General features: G+C 51.2%; 2 protein-coding genes across 2 annotated transcripts; one reads left to right on the forward strand and one right to left on the reverse strand.

Moving 5' to 3' along the window:
* Positions 1 to 772: 772 nt before the first annotated feature.
* On the reverse strand, positions 773 to 10775 carry NEUTE1DRAFT_78717 (uncharacterized protein; the record flags this gene model as incomplete). Its single annotated transcript, XM_009851023.1, has 2 exons — positions 773 to 10589; positions 10729 to 10775. The coding sequence occupies 2 exons, from the start codon at positions 10773 to 10775 to the stop codon at positions 773 to 775; spliced, it is 9864 nt and encodes a 3287-aa protein (XP_009849325.1).
* Positions 10776 to 11831: 1056 nt separating this feature from the next.
* Positions 11832 to 14144, forward strand: NEUTE1DRAFT_60036 (uncharacterized protein; the record flags this gene model as incomplete). Its single annotated transcript, XM_009851024.1, has 5 exons — positions 11832 to 11917; positions 11993 to 12010; positions 12082 to 12135; positions 12206 to 13292; positions 13351 to 14144. The coding sequence occupies 5 exons, from the start codon at positions 11832 to 11834 to the stop codon at positions 13894 to 13896; spliced, it is 1791 nt and encodes a 596-aa protein (XP_009849326.1).
* Positions 14145 to 14487: the final 343 nt, after the last annotated feature.

The raw sequence follows: 14487 nt of genomic DNA on the forward strand, positions 1-14487 counted from the left end.
TCAATAGTTGAACTTGTGACCAACAGCTGTCTGTCACTTGCTACCTGGGCGTATCAACGTTCCTTCAAGGATGTGGGAAAAGATGCCTACTACATAAGTACCTATACCTGCGCACCTCCGGAAAACTACCCTTGCTGACTGACATCGAATCAACGAAGGGAAAGTTCAAATAACCAAGATCGGCGACCACCGGCCTGAAGCACCGGACCGGTGGCGGTTGTGAGGTGCATTGGTTTCCTCGGTGCTTAGTTCCTGAAGTTTAGGTGCAGTAGTGTAGGTTATGAGGCCGGGAGCTAGAGGAAGGTGGGAAAGGACGTTGTTGGGAGGCTCCCAAACGGGCTGTAGAAGTATGTAGAAAGTTGTCTGGTTTTTGTGTAGTCAAGTGAGCGGGATAGAGGCTGTGATGTTTGATGATGAACAGAAGCAAGTCCATGTTCTCCTGGACAAACGACAATATCCTGGGGAAATGGTGCCTGGCTGAAAGAGAGCAACCTTCGCTAGAAAATACATATACTTAGGGTGTTAGTATATTGAAATCAGATGCAAGTTCAGTGCTAGAAGACGAGGAAGAGCCTAAGTTATGCCCTCCAAAAAAAAAAGCATTAATTCTTGAACAAACATGGTAGACCGCCAGACTTCCAAACCTCCTTCTTCTTTCCCACACTTCTCGAACGCTCTCCTTATACCCCCCTCTCCCTGTATCATCTCTCCCCTCCACACCTCTCGCCCATACACGCTGCGACACTCCCATTTCAACCCCAACCACCATACCTCAAGTGGACCCCAAAATCTTACTATACGCGTCCTCCACCTCGCCCGCCAGCTCCAACAACGACACAATAACAATCTGGTGCGTCAGGTTAGGCAACCGGTCGCGGTGCAAGCCGATCCACTCGAGCGGCGGCGTGGCCTCGCCCATATCGCGCAGCTGGGGTGTTTCGATCACGGGCGGCTCAAGCGCCCTGTACTCGTATTTGGACTGGGGGACTTTGACTTCGGCTGTGATCTTGTTGGATTGCCGTCTGTTTTGATCCTTTTCTTTTTGTTTCTCCTGAGAAGCAGATGCGGATGCAGAGAAAGAGGAGGGACCGGCGTCTGCAGAAGTGGATGCGGGTGTGGAAGACGATTGTCGTTGGTCTCTTGGCTTCTGCTCTCCATCTTTTTGGACTGCGGTCGCAGTAGCTGTAATGTCTTCAGCCGGACCCTCCGGCACGCCCGTGACGCGGATGGCCGTGACAGGGGGTAACTCTTTGCCCCAAGTGCGCTGGAGCGTTTTGGAGTGATTGGCCCACATGCCGCGGATGAAGCTGATGCGGCTGTAGTTCCAGCCTACTTCGACCTTGCCTTCAAACGCGCTTTTGAAGATGTAGTCAATGGAGCGGCTGTCCGGCCGCTGCCACGTCTGCATCACGGCTTCTACTTGGGGCACTTTGAGAATGGTGCCGCCTCGGGAGCCCGTGGCGCTCTGGACTACGTCCTCGACCGAGAGCTCACTCAGCGTCTTTGGAGCACCGCCAGTAGCGCGCACGCCGGCGAGGCCGATGCGAAGCTGGCCTAGTGTCAGACCTAGAATGCTGTGAATTCGGCGGTCCTCGATGCTGGCGGCAAACCGGGCCTGGGCGTTCAGGGCTTCAACCTTAAAAACTTGGCTGTCGGCGAAGGTACCGGGAAAGACACCTAAGTTGAGGGCCTTGAGGGTTACCACGACGTCGGTGTCCAGTGAGATGGGTGATTTGGTGAGCGTATCGTCCGCTTCGGAGGCAAGCTTGGATTTCTGATCAAGGCGCTTTATGACTGCTGCTGGCGCCGTGACTGATTTCCTCCTCATGAATCGCTCGATTTCCTTGAGAGAGCTCTCAAAGTTTGCTCTACGCTCTTGAATGAGCCTTTGGAAGGCCTGGTACATAGCCACGCCCTGAGCGGCCGAGCTGGTAGTTCCAAAGATCTGGACGGCATTGCCGTCAAAGATAGCGACAAGACGGTCTCCCATTCCTTGTCGGCTGCGCCGTACGTTATACATGAGGAACTCCATGGACGTGATGTCTGCAACTAGGAAAGCCTGGTAGTCGAAAGCAGCCTTGACCCGGAACTGGCTGAATGCAACAGACGCTTGAACAAGAGGTGTCTCGTTCAAGGCCTGTTCTCGTTCAGGCCACTTGATGGAGGTACGTAGCTTGAAATTCCGCAGTGCCACGAAGCCGCTCATCCGGCCTTGACTTTCCATGCCAATCATGTCAAAGCCAAGGCAAAGATTTTGCTCCCAGTCTGACGTCTTTTTGGACGAGATCCAGAAATTGTCAATGGAAAACGTAGATTTGCCCAGGGCCTGACCTAAATCCACACAAATCTTCAGTGCGGTGATAGAGATGGTGGCAGTCCAAGGGAAGGCAGCAGTTGCCGCAACCTGCTGGTAGCGCTGCACGAGATGACCCTGTGAAGTCTCTGTGACCAGTTTGGCCACTGGCGATGACGGCGTCGTTTCTGTAAATTGACGGGGGACCCATATCTCTTGGAAAAGCATAAAGTCTTGCAGTTGCTTTGCGTTGATCGACACCTGCATGGGGCTAACCTTGAGAATCGCAGACAGCCCGTTGGTGCCGCTTACATGCTTGCTGTTCATCAGCGACAGAACTATTGAGTCAACGTTAAAGCTTCCGGTCGACTCCCGCGAATAGACGTGTTGGATAGAAGCCTGGAGGTTTGAAAAGGCTCCAGATATTGCAAAGAAGTTGCCTTGGTCAGCCGACCGGACGGTGTTGGCGGTAAAGTACACGTCGTCAAAACTGGCGGTGGCCGCCACTAGAGCGATAGGCTGACAGCTCAACGAAAATTCCTGCTTCCGGACACGCAGGCCGAGATTAAGCTTCACACGACCCAGCACGGCGGTGGGATCAGCACCGAGAATTCCGTCCTCTTCAGCTGGTTTAGCCTTGGGGGAAGGTGCTGGCGGGGGACTGGGAGGGTTGGCACCATCTCCTCGTTCGCTGACCACTGACTTGATGTTGTTGCTCATTTCCACAATCAAAGGCACCACTGAGGGATACAATATGTTGCTAGACGCGTCGATCCTTACTTCAGCAAATAGAGAAGGGTCTTCCCTGCCATCATCGCAATATTCGAGCTTTAAGGCAAGGCCTGGGGACCTGAGGATCGTGACGCTGTTCACCCACTCTTCTTGCCCAAACTGTCCCGACTTCCCAGCCGTGCTAGACTTGCCTAGCCTTGACGCACTGACTAGATCACTGGGTGTTCTCTTGCCTGTCAAATGTACGACGGCACCCGCAAAATCTGCGTCCACGAGGAGTGACTCAAGCCTCTTGCTGCCCAGAATACTCCTTTTGCGAATTTGCTCTTGTGCTTCGGGCGAACTTGCTGCTTGTACTGCAGCGGGAGGAGAAGGATTCCAGTTTTGTGAAGCCTGTTGGACATTGTTTATGGACAGACTGATTGACCTGGTTAGATGAGCTGCCGGTAGGATGAAACCCGAAGTAAGTCGAATGTCGAGCGTCTTGCCCACAGCTTGGAAGGCCAGCCGCCGGGTGTCGGACATGGATACGTAGGCAATGTTGAAGATAATCTCCGGCAGCAAAGCAGAGTTCGGAGATCGTAGCCTCCGTTCCTGCTCAAGAGAAACCATTTGGAGCCGTAGGTTTTCGATTGTGAGCCTGGCCGAGTTCTTTGTGCGAGTGCTGAGCTCAATCTTGTCTAACGACAGGACAAGGTCCTCCTTATCAGGGTCCGGGAGTTCTCTTGGGTGGTTATGGTTGACTAGCCAGGCCAGTTGTATGTTGCAGATCTCGAACGTGTATGTGAATGAGGACAGGAAAACATCAACGATGTCCTGGTCTTTCTCTTCCTCCATTTCCAGATCATTGATTGCAATGCGCGGCTTAGACTGGCGGAGCTTTCGCAGATATTCCAATTCTCTGGTTGTATCAAGATCTTTGATCTTGTCCCCCATGTAGCCAAGGACGTCGACAACTGTTGAGATTGTGTCAGGCGAAAGATTGATATGAAAGGCGTCACTCTTGACGTTGAACAGCCTCTGCTCCTTTCCGTCATCGTCATGCTTTGACGAGGCGGTTATAAGAGCCCCGAAGCCGAGATTTCCACACGATCTCATGGATTCAGCATCACCCTTCTGGATCTCGAAAGCAACTTCTCGGATGTTGACATGAAACTCGGGATATGCCAGGAGTGGCCCTTGTTGTTCCACTCGATTGGACGTACCAAGGTGGATCTTGTCGAGCTTGAATGCTATATGAGCAAACGGTTCCACCTCCGAATGAAGTGGGCTATTCCCAAACACTCTCAGGCCGGCAAAGGTCAGGTTTATAGCATAGACTAACAACTTTGACTCTGCTTGAGGGGCTCCAGAAGATGAGGCGCGTATATCAGAGGCAGGATTGCTTCCGGTTATTTCCTTTGCATGTTCCTGGATGGCTTTGCCTTGCTGCTGCAGCTCAGTGATAGCACTCGAAACCTCAGGGCGGTTCAACGCCGACAGAAAACTGTATACTGCTGATGCATCCAGTTCTACCAGCTCCAGAGACGCAAAAACAGTCACCGAATGTTCACTGTCGGTCGTATGGTTCCTGATCTGCCCGTTTGTCGGTGGAATTTGTAGCAGAGATATCCGTTTTGTAACGTTGTTCATCCTTGTCCTTATCTCATGGGAGTTCTCCTTGATATCAAAGTCAAAGATGATTTCCTTGCCAAAATGCGCCGCCATCGCTCCTCGCGCAACAGTTCCATTGATAGTATATGTCAGTGAACGGAGCAATGGTATGCTGATCGTATATTGGTCCATAAACATAGCAACGTTCACCCTGAAGGCAGAAAGCCGATCAACGATCTTGGGCGCTGAAGCAGAGGGGGCCGAGGAAGAAACCTTTTTGGTGAGCTTGTAAATCTTGGTAACCTCATCTCGTACGACGAGGTCTAAGAGTTCTGTGATATAAACCGGGTCTTGCTTGACAACGAAGCTGAGATGGTGGCTGCTTGCTGTTGCCTTGATGGTATGACTGTCGACCGTTTGTGACTTCTTAAGTTCGTGTGAGACAAAAACGCTAGGTCTTTGTAGGACAAGCTTTGCAACTCCTTCAGAATGACTTCGAAGACTTGAAATTACGGAATCGCAGTTGAAGATCATGTTTGTATCCATTTTCTCCGCTTGCCCAAGCTGTAAGAGTAACGATGCACTCAGCCCACTCCCTATAGAGGATGTATGCAGGTTGATGGTTTCCAGAGCGATGGACCCGTGGCCGATGGCCAACACGCAATGAATGGTATGATCCTCGGTCTTCTTAGTGGAAGGAAAAGAGGCCGTCTTCTGAGCAGTTGATGGTTTGGACTCAAGTTTGTCTACCAGCTCAAGCAGTCTCGTAGCCAGTTCACACAACTCCCAATTCAGGTTTATGGCAGCGTCACTGCAGTTGATATTTAAAATGGTTAACCGCCCTACGGTTTCGGCATTCCTGGCATTGGATTCGGCGTCGCTTGCCCTTCTTGTGTCAGCTCTGATCGACAGCGCGACGGCCATAATCTCGTTCTGTTTCGGCCCGGGATCTAGAATGAACTGTATTTGCTTGATCTTGACTACAGCGAGAGTCGGCTTTTCCTTGGTTGGCCCCGGATCAGTTTCGGCCGGGCCGAAGATCGTGTTCATAAGCGGATTGTCCGAAATGTTGCCCAAATCCCAACTACGCCATTTCTCAAACGATGCAGTGACTTCTTGTCGTAGGTTGGCCGAAGGGATCTGAGTTTTGTCGAGACACGTATACCCCAGTTGCTCCTTTTCCCATTGGGATTGAACTGCCCACATCTGCCGTAGTCGCATAACAAGCTTCCAGCAATCGAAGGACCTCAAATGTTCAGGCGCAGAACGAAGAATGGCAGAAGGCCGAACCAAAAACCCAGGGTCAGGGGCGCCTTGGCTGTTTTCTATGAGCCGCTTGACGAGATTTTTGGGCATATTCTCTTCATAAGTTGACTTCTCGTTGAAGAGCCTGCCGAAATTGGAAGCCAGGACGCTTGTGCGGTGTATCAAGGACGCGAGATAATCAATCTTTTCCGAAGACGTAGAGCTCGTGATCGTGCCTACATCCACGTCCAGGTACGTGATATCGCGAGTCCCCATCGAGATCATGATGTTTTCAACCGAAGCTCGAACAGCGGCTGGGGAATTGAAGGCGTCATGATATCTTTCCGCTGCTGAAGCTTCTATTGATTGTAACCGGAGATGGAACGAGGTGCGTGTCTTCTTGGACTCAGGCTCAAACGCATCTTGCCAGTGTGTTTCTGATCGAGATGCTAATGCGAGTCTGGTTATCGAAAGATTATACTGGTCTTCCTCCTCGCCGGCCGGATCAGAATCAAATGGGTTGGCGAAACGAATGTCGGCCCGCGGTATCTTGATAAGGATGTCTTGGACATGACCTTTCATCTTCTGATCTCTTTGCATACCAAAAATGGCTTTCATAGAGTCTGATTGTATGCTGTCCAAAATATCTTCCGGATCTGAAGGGTGGAGCGATGAGAGCAAAGTGACAACGCGTCGCAGTGCGGTAGGATTGCAGATTGCCTTCACACCCAAAGGCATCTCCAGAATAATGCTCGAGTAAGCACAATCCTCCTGGATAGAATCCGGGTCAATATCCCCCAAGTCAAAGGTAAGAGAGTTACGCTCAGCTTCGCTTCCCTCATCCCTCTCGACGCTCAGTTTTGCCGCATCCTTGAAATTCATCTTCATATTTTCCAACGGGAAATATGGTGCAAAATACTGGCTCGAAAATGCTACTGTGTTGTGCATGAGATCTTGCCGCTCAGCGTTGTCACCGAAAGTACTGTAATAGCCGGAGTGGCGGGTAGAGGGCGAAATATCTCTGATGTGTCCGCCGCTACCACGAGATTGACGACCATAGGATGCGAACGGCGAAGGGCGATCTGCTTGCTTCACCCTCACACTCGAGCGTCTCGAGCGAGGTCTAACCACACTGCTCTTGCTCGTGGAAGAAAGGAACGAACTTTTGTGTCGTAGGCTCCTAGATTGCTTAGAGGTTGCGCCTGAATATGTTGTTATCCTGTCAGACTCAACCTCATTCGCCTTGGTAGGGATCGGCATCGGTGGAACGCTCTGAGAAGGAGGATCTACGATGTCTGGGATAAAATCTTCTGGCGCCTCTGAAAGAAGAAGAAACGGCGTTCTTTGGGTCCTTTGGTCCTCCCGACGAATAAATTCTTGCTGCCGACTCTTCTGATTCGTGAAGTCATGTTTTCTCCCAATAATAGCCAATGCCACGCTTGTTTCCAAAATCGCGTCAGTTTCAATAGGATGGTTAGCTCGCATTTTGTGTCTTGCGGCATGCTCGGCATTGATGCAAGAGACCTTGACGTTGGGAATCTTGATATTGGCTCGTGTGGAATAATGGGACCGTGCCCAATCGTTGAAATCAACATTGATAGACCCAGTTGAAAGAAGAAAAGCAGCGTCTTCGACATGGAGCCACATGCCCACCGACTGGACATAGAGACGAAGAAATGTGACGTCGTAAAGGACGATTGAAGCGGCGGAAATCAACGCATTCTCGTCATCATCGAAGGAGAACCCAAAGGCGCTTCCGCCCCTGACCAGCGTCGTCAAAAACTCAATAGTACACTCGCCGGTAATGGCCCCAACTGAGAGATCCCAGTTGCATAGGTACGTTGGCTCAGCAGGGGGGAGCCCAAAGAGTCGGTGCCCATAGACATGGATGCCATCTATGAACAGTTGTGTGTTGGAGCCAGTGGTACTCTTTGGTGTGTCTAGGCCCGAAGAATCTGAACTGCCCAGCGACAGTTGGAGAGGTGCCACCTCCAAGTCCATTTCCATGTAGTAATTTGTGAACCGCAAATCAGCCCCGAAAGAAGCTGTGTCAATCAGGACGTGACGAGTTGAAGAATACAGATTCGCCGGTATCAGAATCTTTGGCTCGTCGCACTTGATGCTTAAGATGACATCCAAATCGCTCGACTTTTTATGGGGCGGCTTGTTTGTAGGCTCAGCATCGGGGTTCTGATCCTTCAAGCGTAGCATATCCTGATGCTCGTCCAAGGTCTTGAAGTGAACATCCTCGCCAAAGTAATTGTCTTTGATCTTCATAGCGTAGCGCACAGTAAAGCCGTAGACACGCGCAAATAGAGATTTCGTACCGAAGTTCAACAAGAGTGTATCTGTATTTGCTGGCGAGGTTATCGTATGGTAGTGATAAGCGCCATCAACCACCATATTGTCCAGCCGTCCAACTTCCTTGGTGTCCAGGAATGACGCTTGGGTATTCCATGGGGGAACATGAAGGGAAACAGAAGCGGTACTAGCAGTGATGTTGAAAGGAATGGCGTTCTTGTTCGGTCTATAGCTGTCAATCGGGATAGTCAATTTGGACTGAAGCAATGGGCTGGCAACGATGAAGTACGTGTTATCGTCTAGGTCGGTAGGGTTGTTGACAATGTTTGCGTCGTTGAGGTTTAGATACAGTCGGAGGTTTTGCATGTGCAGCTCAACATGGTACTTGAAGGGGGTAAAGACAAGATATTCAGGCGGCGGCCCGCTTGCCCAGTCACCAACTAAATCAGTCAGGAGGAAGACGTGGTCACGCAAGATGAAGAGGTCCAGATCACTGCTGATGATTTTGAAACGCCATTCACGAAGCGCGTTCCAGCCCAACGGAGTAGAAAGATCGCAAGATATCTGTTGCTTCCCTGATTTCCAAAGCAGTTCATGGTTAATGCTGCTCGAGATTTCAGTGCTCGGCAACTCCAGGATGAGCTGGTTTGAAAACCCTGCCGCGCCAGCTACCATATCCATGGTATACGACATAGTCGCGTCTTTGGCAACTTTGATATCAAGCCATCCATACGGTCGTTGATGGATGGTGGCAGGCTGCTCTGCCTTCTTGGGCCGACCGCGGTGCTTACGTGTCTGAGGTTCGGGTGGTGGCTTAGCGGCAGGCTCTTTGTCCTTCCATTTCCAATTTTTGGACTCCTCCCGTACGGGAACTCGGAGAGTGACTGTGTCTTCGAACTCAACATAAAAGTTAAACTTGGTGGGAACACGATACGCGCCCACAGGCAATCGTGTTGCCGGAGTTGCATCTTTGCAAAGATTCGGAACAAAAGTGCGTTGGAGATCTGCTCGTTGTCTGTCCGCCCATGGACCATAGTTGATGGAACCCCCTTTGACCGAGAGTTGTATAGACCATGCTGGCGGCTCCTCGCCATTAATGTTTTGTGAGGGCGCTGTCGCTTTTTCGCCTGGGATAGTGTGAGCACGCCGGACTTTGCCTACAACATCCCACAGGATGGTGAGCGTCGCTTCGGGGCTGTCTAAGATGGTCGATACCGCTGCGTATTCCGACAAGGCCCAGCCCGGTCTCATACCGCCAATATCGTGGGTCTTGCTATCGAGGTATCGCGACAGCCCTTGCCAGTTGTTTGGATTTGAGGTTGATATATGGCTAGCTGTGCTTCTGATATCCCTCTCTGCATCCAAAGGGAGGGATTCTACAGACCTATTTCGCCGCAAAGGCACGATGCGACGAAGCCGGTGAAGACCTCCCATCAACCTGCGCACTTGCTGTTTGAGGAAGGGCCTATGATGAACAGAGATGGGATCATGTGTTGTCGTCTGCTTGTCTCGAGTGGCCCTATCTGCCTGGTCCTCCTTATAATCCAAGTTTTCCTTCATTTCGATCACGGGGTGATTGAACTTGAAACGGAAGATTTGACGGTACGGATCTGGGGTTGCTGTTGCTGAAGCATCAACTTCCCCTTCCATGGACTCAGTCTTGACAATCAAGATGGCTTTCGTGTTTTCGTTTCCCATCACCATAGCTGCTTTAGTGCACTCCAACTGCAATGGTAGCATCTGCAAGAACAAAGGGAGCTCATGCGAGAATTGTCCGTCCCGCTCATGATCCTCCTCGTCCTCAGAATCGAAAGAAGCCATCGTGGACGCGCGCCCAGTACTGCTATCCCGGATTGGTCGCCCATTTCTGTATTGGGTGGCGTTCGATCTCTGCGTCTGCTCCGACTTTCTCAGCGTCTCACGCTTGTTGGGCCGGCGCTTTCGTGTGTTGCCCGACTCATGGGTTCCTGCACCGTCACCTGCCCCGGCAGGCTCTGTCCCCGAAGCAGCCGGGACCGCATCCTCCTGTAGATCCGTCAAGCCAGACAGAATCGAATCATAAGCCGGACTACGATTGTAGATGAACCATTCTAGGCCAGACAGACAAACACTGATGCGGCAAGGAAGTTTGGGTGTCGGCAGCTGTTCAGTGATGGGATCGGCGTCGGAACCGCTATCGGTCTCGTTATGCCCTCGTGCGTCCTTCGCCGAGATCTTGACGCCCCGTACTCTGCGCAGCCAGTATTTCCATGTTATGTAACCATTCTGGACCAGTATTGTTTCGTTTGCGCCGTGGTACCGAAGGCCAGTAAAGAACACGCGACCGCCGAGTAGAGAGATCTGGAGAGCTTGGATGTCGATGTAGACTTTGTACTGATGCCATGTCCATGTCCGCAATGCCCACGACACCAGAGACGCAAAGACTCTGTTAAAATAAAGGAGGGAGAATATTGATAATGCGCCGCATATGATGAGAGATCCCAAGAACAGGCTGTGAAGTTGGTCCGGCCAGGATTAGCAACAAGCGTAACGCATAACTGTCTGTCCGGCCTGGAGTCACTCACCCATTGAACCCCCCTTGGTCGTCAAAGAAGTTGTTTCGGATGGCCATTGTGTTTGAATATCAAGTCGCCAGACGTAGAGAAGTACTTCTCCGGCCAACATTCAACGTGGATTGGACAGTTTCCGTATGCGCCGTGTATTCATGCCACTCTTCATGGTGCCGCTTGAAAGCAAATCGAAAGAAGGCAAGATGTTGCGAAGAGGTCGACGTCGCCGCACGTCAACTAAAGAAAAGAGAGCGCAGGAGCAAGCGACGACATGTCAAAGTTCACCAACCTTAAGATAGTGGGAGCTGTCACAGGTTGACAATCGCAAGTGGTGGTACGTGGTACCTGCCTTGCTAGGATGGCGGACATAGAATTGCAGGTCGCTCCCAATTCCAACCTGAAGTCAATTTTAGGGGCGCGCTCTTGGAATTGGATAGAGCGACTGGAGCTGTGTACTTACTGCATAATAGTACACTATCTCTTAAGAGCGAGACGAACCTTGATGGGTAGGGGGGTTTGTCTGATTCCCGTCGAGTATAGACACTGTATGGATTATCTAACTCACCCACTTTGTCCTGTCTTTAGAGATCGGCAAGACAGTGCAGAACTTAGTATGCACAGTTGTTTCAAAACCCAGACCCCGTCGGTACTCTGGCATTCCAAGTTACGGTTCCCAACGGCAATGGGGTGCCAAATACCCTAGCCGCCTGGGCTACAGGGCAGCGGCGGCCTTAGTACCTAGCGTAGGTAGCCCAGGTGTGTACATGTTGTAGATGCCCGCCCACAGCCCAGCGTCATGCATGGCCTGCGGGCTCCTCCGACCGTCATCGTCACCTCCCCTCCCGATTGCCCAGACCACGAGACGCCGGGCCAACTACGACCTCCATCCCACCCAGATACCTATCTTTACGTCGGTGACATCGCGATCCCATTACCACCGTTAGGCTGCACCTTTTCCAGGTGCAATACCAGTACTTCTTCGCTCCACCATGCCGGCGCAACATGCCATAGGTTGAACGGCTTTTACTCTACTTGCGATCAATAAGGCGTTGCCGCGCAGCTTTCGGGCCCCAAGTTCCGTCCAGATACCTCGTTGCCAGGATCCCGAGACAGAAAACATGGGAGGCACCGGCCAAAAGCTCGCCGATGTGGCAACCATAGTCGGAGGCGTCGCGTCTATTGTCGCGACTCTGCTCTCCATGGTGTATGTCTACCCTACAGATCCGCATCGTGTCGCAGCTTCAACCTGAAATATCATGCTGACCAAGCTCTGTAACAGGTCAATATGGCTCCAAACGTGAGTTGCCCACCCATCGCCCGTGTCGCGAACGTCTTGCTCATCCAAGTTCGGCCATTGATATTCAGCAGTAAAAACTATCGCAAGCCGCTTTTGCAACGTTATGTTGTACGGATCCTCCTCATGTGAGTTTACATGTTATCACCCTGTGGGACTGCTCTGTGGGCGGAATTCCTGATCATTCTCCATCTTCAGGGTTCCAATATACTCGATCGCCTCATGGACTAGCATGGTTTCACGGACCGCAGCAGCCTTTGTCGACCCCATCAGAGACATATACGAGGCTTTCACCATCTACACATTCTTCCAGCTGTTAATCAACTACTTGGGCGGAGAACGAGCCCTCATTATCATGACCCATGGTCGCGAGCCGATCCATCATCTCTGGCCGATGAACCACGTCCTCCCTCAAGTTGATATTTCCGATCCGCATACCTTCCTCGCCATAAAGCGGGGCATCTTGCAATATGCATGGATGAAGCCAGTTTTGGCCTTAGCGGCTGTTATCATGAAAGCAACTGGGAGCTACCATGAGGGAGACATCAAACTTAACTCGGGCTATTTTTGGAGCGGCATTATCTACAACATCAGCGTCACAGTCAGCTTGTACTGTTTGGGCTTGTTCTGGGTATGCATGAACAACGACCTAAAGCCTTTCCGACCAATGCCCAAGTTCCTGTGTGTAAAGGCCATTATCTTTGCATCTTATTGGCAAGGCTTTGCCCTTGGAATTCTGGTGTTTCTTGGGGCTTTCCCGAATGTCGAAGGATACACACAAGACGGCCTTGCGGCAGCCATTCAGGACTTCCTCATCTGTCTCGAGATGCCAGCCTTTGCCATTGCTCACTGGTATGCCTTCTCTTGGCACGACTTTGCCGACAGCAGAGTGTCTGCCGCAAGAATGCCGGTCAAGTATGCGATGAGGGACGCCTTCGGGATTCGCGACTTGATCCAGGACTCCAAAGAAACTTTTACGGGTGACAAGTACGGTTACCGTGTCTTTGACTCGGGCGACAAGATCATGGCACATGAGCAGTCGCGGTCGAGACTGGCCAGACTTAAGGAAGGCATGCGATATGAGCGAGGAGGCAAGGGCAAATATTGGATACCAAGACCCGACGAAATCACTCAGAACACTCCGCTGTTGGGTGCAAACGGCGGCCCGAGCAGGAGGAGCAATTCGTCCTCTCCGCACCACGATGATGCTGACGAGGTTATACTTGATCCAGAGGAAGAACAACTCTACGCAGGAGCTAGGAAACTCGAGTTTGGTGACTGGAATGTAAGGAACTGCTTCGTCGCTACATGGCACAATTAACATTGTCTGACTTTGTTTCTAGTATCCCGTCATTACAGCCAACGAGCCGTGGAAAGATCGTTATCGATCACCTCATCCTAGTCTCTTCCAAAACACTCCCACTGGGAGCTTCTACAATCGATCATCCTCAAGTAGAAGCTCAGTGCCCACGCTTAACCCCAGGGATCCTCTCGAAAGGCGCAAGAAGGAGGCACCAGAAGGCCCTGAAGCCCTTCCCAACGACAAGAAGGGCAAAAAGAAGGCAGACCCAAATGGTCAACGGGCCACGAACTCTACCCCAGACAAGGGCATGGATCCCTTGGAGATCGCATATGGCCCCATGGTGGGCACGACCTCTAAACTTACAGAAGACGATTTCAGAGTCGACGATGTCAGCCCTCATCATCCGCATGGCACATCGCCCGGGCATGACACCTCACATGATCTTGAGGATGACGGAAAAGGTACCCCGGTCACGGAAGTGTCTAACCACTGGGGTCATGCTACGGATACCGAAGGGGAAGAAGAGAGAAGCCCCCACTTTACTGTTGGTGGTGAAGAGGAGTTTCAGAACGTGTGGGGAAGGTGACATTATCTTGCTTGAGGCGCTGTTTTTGCTTTTGAGTTTTCTCCTTTGCTTTTTCGAGCTTCCGTGTTGCAGGAATTATTTCGGTGTCGAAGAGACCGTGGTATGGATGCATACACTACGGTTACAGGTTCAATTAAGTTGTGCGGGCGTCGGACTGGCGTTGGCACAGGGCCTATTGTTTGTTTCGGTATAGCAAACCTGCAAGTAGAGCATTCGTAGACATTATCTTCATCTAAGCACACATATGGTACTCTTGTCTTGGTGTTGCGGTGTTGACAACAAATTGACCTACCCTGTAGACATAAGTTTCTACCGCCGGTCTTTCTTTGCTTGCCCCTAGAGGAGCCCTGTTTGCTTTCTGGAGTGTCAAACGGTAAATGAGAAAAGCCAATAGCATTTGATATCTTTGCCCAGTGAAACGGTATAGTGTCCAAGACGTTTGGGAATAAACGATATACTCACGATACTTAACTCTGCTCAGTTTGGAGTCGTACCTGTTCCACTACCGATACCATGCCTCGAGCACACTCAACCGACGCCTCGAAGTGAAACGATGATCGTCAGTCTCATTGCGGGGTATAGTGACCACTA

Source organism: Neurospora tetrasperma (genome assembly GCF_000213175.1).
Source record: "Neurospora tetrasperma FGSC 2508 unplaced genomic scaffold NEUTE1scaffold_2, whole genome shotgun sequence".
NCBI lineage: Eukaryota > Fungi > Ascomycota > Sordariomycetes > Sordariales > Sordariaceae > Neurospora > Neurospora tetrasperma.